We start from the raw sequence: 7,006 nt of genomic DNA, 5'->3' as shown, positions 1-7,006 counted from the left end.
CGCTCTTCCAGTTTGAAACCATTCCCCCTCATCCTATCACTACATGCCCTTGTAAAAAGTCCCTCTCCAGCTTCCTTGTAGGCACACTGCAGATACTGGAAGGCTGCTACAAGGTGTCCCCGGAGTCTTCTCTTCTCCAGGCTGAACAACCCCAACCCTCTCTGCCCGTCCTCATAGGAGAGGTGCTCCAGACCTCTGATCATCTTCGTGGCCCTCCTCTGGACCATTCCTATGTCGGTGGCTCCAGAGCTGGATGCAGTACTCTAGGTGGGGTCTCAGCAGAGTAGAGGGGCAGAATCACCTCCCTTGACCTGCTGGCCACACTTCTTCTGATGCAGCCCAGGATACGGTTGGCTTTATGGGCTGCGATTGCGCTTTGCTGGCTCATGTTGAGCTTCTGGTCAATCAGCACCCCCAGGTCCTTCTCCTCAGGGCTGCTCTCAATCCATTCTCTGCCGAGCCTGTATTTGTGCTTGGGATTGCCCTGACCAAAGTGTAGGACCTTGCAAAGGTCAAAGCAAGGCAGAACCAGGTCAGAAAACACTTAACTGATCACCAGGCTTTAACTCAAAAAGGACAAAATGAATAATCATTTCCTTCTCCCAGAATCATGTTAAATATATTGTATGTTTCCTGTAATAAAACTACATTGTAAAATTAAGCACAGTTTTTTGACCAGGAGTATGATTATTCTTTTCAACATACCAACTTCTGGAATTAGATCAAGACACACAACCGTGGATTTACTTGGGGAGAGTAATATATTTAATGATGTGCTTAACAATCATAGAATCAGTTATGCTTGGCATAAATAAATGTGCTTAAAATCTGCCAGACTCAAAAGATCAGTTTCAAAATATGTTTATTGAAATGAAATCTGAAAAAAAAATAACCCCTCCCCCTACAACTTCAACCCACCAACCTGAAGTTAAAAAAGTCTGGATAAGGAAAACGGTGAGCCAACAATCTCCCTGCACTAGTAGGGAATTTAAGAATTATAAAAGCAGAGAAGTTCAATAAAAAGCATACATTGGTTTTAACATCCTGGAAAAATGATTCCATAGAACTTTAAGCACTTGCATTTCATTTCTGCAAAATTTGTTACAAAAGCATGCAGACATGGCACCTGCCAGCTACGGCATCCAAGAGCTATAGTGAGCAAAATTGGGGCTGACGTTGTAGGGATGCTGCAGAGCACGGAAGCAGGGGCTAATATCATCCACGTGAATTGATGTTGCTAAAAAATGCAAATGGGGAATGCAGTGGGAAGTTGCTCATTTGCCCACCGAAGGACATCTATTTGCTTGGTTTCCATAGAGAGGAAAGAGAAATTTCCCTAACCTTGAGATTTCCGGCAGGTCAGCACAGCAGGGCAATTACGGGTGTATCACTCATGGAGGAGTCACCAGCAGAAGGCTGGTTAGATATGTTTCATTCTGTTTGTTTATCATATGTGATCTTGGTAACCAGTTGCTGCAATATAGACTTCCACTGTTAATCAAACACTTGGCACTGTGCTCATGACTAATGTAACGTAAAATGTTTATTTTCCTGATGTAAAGCATCCTCTGATGGCAAATATCATCTCCTAATGAAGCATGGCGATGCTGAGGCCAAGTGCTTTTTCTGCCTTCCTCTGTGGAAGTGGAGTGAGACGAGGGCCGTGGCCCCCCAGAATGAGTCCCCGCAGCCCTGCCCCACTCCCCAGCACGGACGGGAGATTCGGCTTGCAGAGCAAAGAGGTTGCCTCCTGTCAATAGGAGCCTGGTTGGGCTGTCAGCTCTGGCTGTCTCAGCCTTCCCCCTCCAGGCTGGTAAAACATATCCTGATACGTCCCTACCTATCCTTCTCATTCACGCGAGAGAGTTTTGATCAGATTGAGTGCAAATATAGCGCAGCTTCTGTAGTGGTCTCATTGCTTTCATAGTACAAAATTACTTGGAAAAAGAGCTCAGAAAGGTCTCTGACTCCTCACTTACCGTGTTAGAAAATCCAATACTTCCGATTCACGTGGCAGAAAACAGACGGTCACAGAAGTGAAAGGAAGAGCAAAACAAAAGTGCACAAGGCTGATATCGTGCCCTGCGAGCACAGTGTATTATGCTGGTAAATAGTGTCCTTCCTGCTGCAGTGCACCAGGTCCTAGCCGGGGAGCTGCAGAGACAAGGAGAAGGCAGGGGAAGGCAGATTAGAGGAGACAGGGTCAAAATTTGGGGCAGGTCAACATGAGAAACTGACTCTTGAATGTAGTGACAGGAGGCACAGAAAAGGCTGAGATAGTATATGAGGTCAGAGATGAAACAAAAGATATTGTTGTTGAAAAAGGACTACAAATAGCGTACAGTATTACAATTGTATACGTGCAAAAACAGTCTGCTTTCTCTCCACAGGGGGAATGGAGCTGCCTAGGCTGGGAGTATGTGCTTTGGGTAGTTGTCTTTCTCTTCTAGGCAGTCTACCATGTATTTTAATATCTTTATAAAGCCTGAAAACTTTGTATTGTAGATAAACTTATGGCAAACTTGTACAAAGCAGCAAATGATTCTCGGCATAAAAAGCCTGGCTATGGTGTGTGTTCACACATGCACCCTGACATGGCCTAGTACTTTCTCCTATAGACAATTGATCCTGACCCTGTATGGTACTGATTATTTTTTCCAAACTGTGCCTTTACCCGCTTCAGAAACCCTGCTGTGCCACCCCAGCTGCTGCCGTAAAGCAAAGAAGGTCCATAACCTCTTTCTGTGTTGGCAGGTACGAAGGTGGATTAAGAGCCCGATGGTCAGTGTTGAAAAGCACCCCCACGCCAGCCTCAAATACCCGGGGCCCACCGTGATGCATTTACCTCCAGGAGATTCGGAGCTCGAGCCTCCGCTGTGCCAGACCTGCCTGAGTGACCACCCTTTCCAGCGAGGGATCGCTCCTCCGGAGGCCGAGTCCTGCTCCTGGGAGAGCCAGAGAAGCAGCAAAGTAAGCCGCTCTTTCCTCCCCCCAGACTTTGTTTACATGTTTCACGCTGATAATGGGTCTGTACTTACAAGATTGTGCTTCCCTCCGAGAGAGAGGAGAGAGAGAGAGAGAGAGAGGGGATTCTCTGAAATCCAAAACTGCTGACCAAGGCTGTTGTGCACATCTGGGCTCTGCTTTCCACCTTGAACTTTGATACCCATGGACAGCATGAAAAACTAAGGGTTCTTCGCTAAAGTGCTGTGATGTAGTCTTACAGTATTTGAACAGATTAGTAGTAACGCTAAGTAGGATTTCCCTGTTTTACACAAACTGAGGTGCAGAGTGGTGACATTATCTTTCCAAGATAACAAAAAGGACCAGGACCTGTTAATTTTTTCCTTTCTGCCCCACAAATACAAGACCACCCTTCCCCTCCCACCCCCCCAAGCCCTATCTAGCTTTCTCTTTAGAAATAAGAATTTGGCTCAAGGAGTTTTCCCAAGCAGGAGGTGAACGATTCAGTGAGTCTTTTAAGCAGAAGGGTAACCCTGGTTTGCCTCAAGTCATGCCAATACGTTATAAATAACAACATCATTCTGTGTGTAGTGCTGGGCAGTTGCACACAGGCGTGAAGGTGGCAAAATTGTAAGGGCTGAGATGAAATGGTCAAGAAGGGGCTTTTCTAAGGCGGACTTTGGCCCTTTCATTCAGTGTTCAGCTCCACATAATCCCTGGCGAGAAAAGCCAAACGCAGAACAGAAAGTTTTGCTCAGAGCCCATCATCCCTGATAGAACCATCCCTGCCCAGAAACGGCGCACACACTCACAAAAAAGGAGAGAGTTGCAGAAACATAAAAGCAAACAAATAAGAATCTTTCCAAGTACAAAGCCAAGCAAATGTGACAAGGCATTTATCAGAGCCCTTGCACGCAGCTCACAGCAGAAACATTTTTTCATGCTACATCTGCTGCATTTTTAAACAGGGAAATTCAAACAGCAGGTAAAAATGGAAGTCCTGTGCAGTTCAGAAACCTAGCAAAGGCATTTTGGTGAAACATATGCACAAGCGGAGGAGCTAATTACTCCTCCATTTTACTTCATTAAGAAGATTAACTTCGCTCAGGCTGAAGCATTAAAAAATGAAAGCACCGAAGACGGAGGATTCTGCAAATCCTTTGCTTTGCCGTAAATCACATGTACTCCTATACAGCTGTAGGGCCTCACGACTGATTTCCATTAGGTTTTACGTGCATATGGGATAGATTTGGCTGAATGCATATTCCCCCAGACCTCTCTCTCAGTCTCATTACTGCAGGCAGCGGAGAGGCTGCTTACTCAGCAGCTGGAGTCTGCAGCAAGAGGGATATTTTGCACGCTGCTTTAGAAATAACGTCGTCTGGCGAAAGACTCCTTGGATAAAGCTATCCCGCATAAGGAGTCTTTTAAGTAAGTTAAAGCACAGACTCTTTGATGTGATTAAATGTAAGGTCACTGCCTCTTTCTCTACAGTAAAACCAGGCAGGAAGCTTTTAATAATAAAGGCTGAAGGAGCTCCGTGTCTGACCTTTTCCAGGTTTCAAGAGAGTTGCTGGGTGAGATTCTGTTCAGGGGTTACAAATGGCACAAGCTGCGTAAATGTGAAATAACTCCCTTCACTTTAAACCAATGAACTTGAACAGAGACAGTTCATATTTCAAGGAGAAGAGAACGTGGTCTCTGTTAAATCAGCAGGGAGCTTGGAGTACGCCAGTTGTCTCTTCTGGCTAATTCTTGTCTCTTTTTTCCCATTACTCTTCCTTCTCTGCTTTTTAGTACTGCAACCAGGTACTAGTACAGTGATTATAGTTCCTTTGTGCTATGCCCAACGCCAACACGTACAAGGGCCCTACTGACTGTCCTTTTGCTCAAGGGCAAATTAATTAAAAAAGAAATCAGCTGTGAAATATTATTAAAGGCTTATTCTAGGCAACAAGCTTTCTCTGACACGTTTCAGGCTATTCTGATCAGTTTGAAAAAGGCCTTATAAAAACCAACCTGATAAAACCACATCACCCAAGGGAACCTATGCCTGTATTCCTATTCTTATTTCCAACACAAAACCATGGAAAAAAAATCATTACTGCTTGTTTACTGTGTTGGCATTTATGCAGTGGCGTTTTTAAAAATTGACTTAACGTAAATAAGATTATATTGAAACTGAAAGTATTTTAAATAATGAGATTTTTTTTCTTATGATGTGCTTCCATTTCCACCTCCCCAGGCTTTTCTATTAAGGCATGTGTCAGCTGGAGTTTATAAATGATTACTGATGTAACCTCTACTAAGTCTCCTCTATTATTTGTATGATAGTGTATTATCCCTGTATTTTTATGACATTTTTTGGCATTGTACACAGTGGACTAGATAATTTTTAAGCATCGCCAGAAAACCACACTCATTTTCACGTGGCTGACTTACATAGGTATATTACTGCTTTTTGTAACCAACATGGATATGCAAGCTTATAGATGCTTTACCGGGCTAACAGCTGAAGCCCTAAGGGCTTTGGACCACTGCCAGGGGTAATGAATGATTTACAATAACCATTCCTCACTTTTCCATGTCTATCTACACACTTCTGGTTGCGTAAAACTCACTGGCTTGATGAAGAGGGTAAATTTCCTTTCAAAATAAATTGCTGCACTGTACGGTGAATACCCTGTGTAAATAACCTGGTTTTGAAAGAGCGGGCAAACCACCTTTTAGACCTGCTTAGCAGTCTGCTAAATAGGGAGAAGGTAACATGGTGAAAATTGGGTGTGATTTAAATCTCAGGTGAGGGTTTACCAGGCTGGGTTATTAGAGCTAAATCGTACTCACATGCACACACATACAAAAAAATCCTTCATACGCTGCTTGATCTGAATATGCCACTTAATACTGTATTGTTATGCCCTTGTTTCAGACCTTTCTCTAAATAAGCAAAAGATAACAGACCTTGTTAGAGAGCTGAAAATACCTCCTTCTTTTCTTCTCAGAGCCAACAGCTATGTTCAAGGCTTGTTCTGTTCTTTCCTCTTTGTCTAAAAAAGCTCTTGCTTGCCCTATCTATCAGCTGGCATTTGTCCTGAAGCACCACGGACACATCTCCATCTAGTAGAGCAAAGCCCTGAATGTTAAGAGCTGTCTTTTCTTTCCAAAGCTAAACAAAAACCCCGCGCTGCCCCTAGCTAAGGGACGGGAAAGAGCAAGCTAACGTGTTTACCCCACTTGAACAACGTGACTTCAAAGTGCCGGGAGCATCTTTGGGTGTCCAGTGCAGCCCTTGCAGCATGACAGGGTGCTTAGGGGTGCTGAGTGGGGTGCTGAGCCCCATCAGCCCCAGGAGAGATCTGTTGCCACATCAGGTGCGACATGGCGGGGCTGGCAAAGGTATTTGGTCTGTTCACCCTCTCTGGCCACTTCTATGGGGCTGGCAGTGGAAAAGAGATGGAGGCTGCTGAGGGAGTTGCCCTGTCTTCCTCCACCTGCCGCAGTACATCCATCCCTGGTGTGAAGGAGCATCAGGAAAGTCTTTGCTCAGTGCTGGGGGAATTCACCTGTTTGGAGAAGTCCTTTGCGTCTTACTGGAAGTTAATTACTCTCAAAGACACTTTTGGATCACAGTATTAGATCAATAGCAGGAATTTATTTCACTATTAGAAACCCTTCAAAGCTCCTGTGTATTGGAGAGCTCTTGATTTCTGTCAGATTTCAGCACTTTTATGACATTTTTCAAGTCTTGCCTCAGAGATGAGGAATGCTGAAAAAAAGTGCTCAAGCCAAAGTTTGGGCAATTCTTTGAGATAGGTCTACTTACAAATCTCACCTATATAAATAATATACAGCTTCTAGAAACCTGCATTTGAAATGGGCTAAGAATATGTTTCAGGTGAAATGCATTGTGTAAAGAGGCATCATAAAAATAAATGGTTTTTAATGGACTAGGAAAATGTGGAGGTGAGTAAAAGAAATATCTGACTAGCTCTCCATAAAAAAAGAGTTTGGTGACAGATCTGATCGGGCTTTTTAGGGAAAG

At 44.0% G+C, this 7,006-nt stretch overlaps 1 protein-coding gene across 1 annotated transcript in view; it reads left to right on the top strand.

Moving 5' to 3' along the window:
- SGK1 (serum/glucocorticoid regulated kinase 1) overlaps positions 1-7,006 on the top strand; it is an 83,053-nt gene that overhangs the window by 25,014 nt on the left and 51,033 nt on the right. Inside the window, exon 2 of the mRNA XM_009880180.1 lies at positions 2,755-2,970. Coding sequence (XP_009878482.1) covers positions 2,755-2,970 — 216 coding nt within the window. The remainder of the gene's footprint in view (positions 1-2,754; positions 2,971-7,006) is intronic.

Source organism: Charadrius vociferus, unplaced genomic scaffold (assembly GCF_000708025.1).
Source record: "Charadrius vociferus isolate BGI_N301 unplaced genomic scaffold, ASM70802v2 scaffold82, whole genome shotgun sequence".
Classification (NCBI taxonomy): domain Eukaryota; kingdom Metazoa; phylum Chordata; class Aves; order Charadriiformes; family Charadriidae; genus Charadrius; species Charadrius vociferus.
The sequence above is the reverse complement of the archived record's forward strand: the minus strand, read 5'-3'. Positions and strand labels throughout refer to the sequence as shown.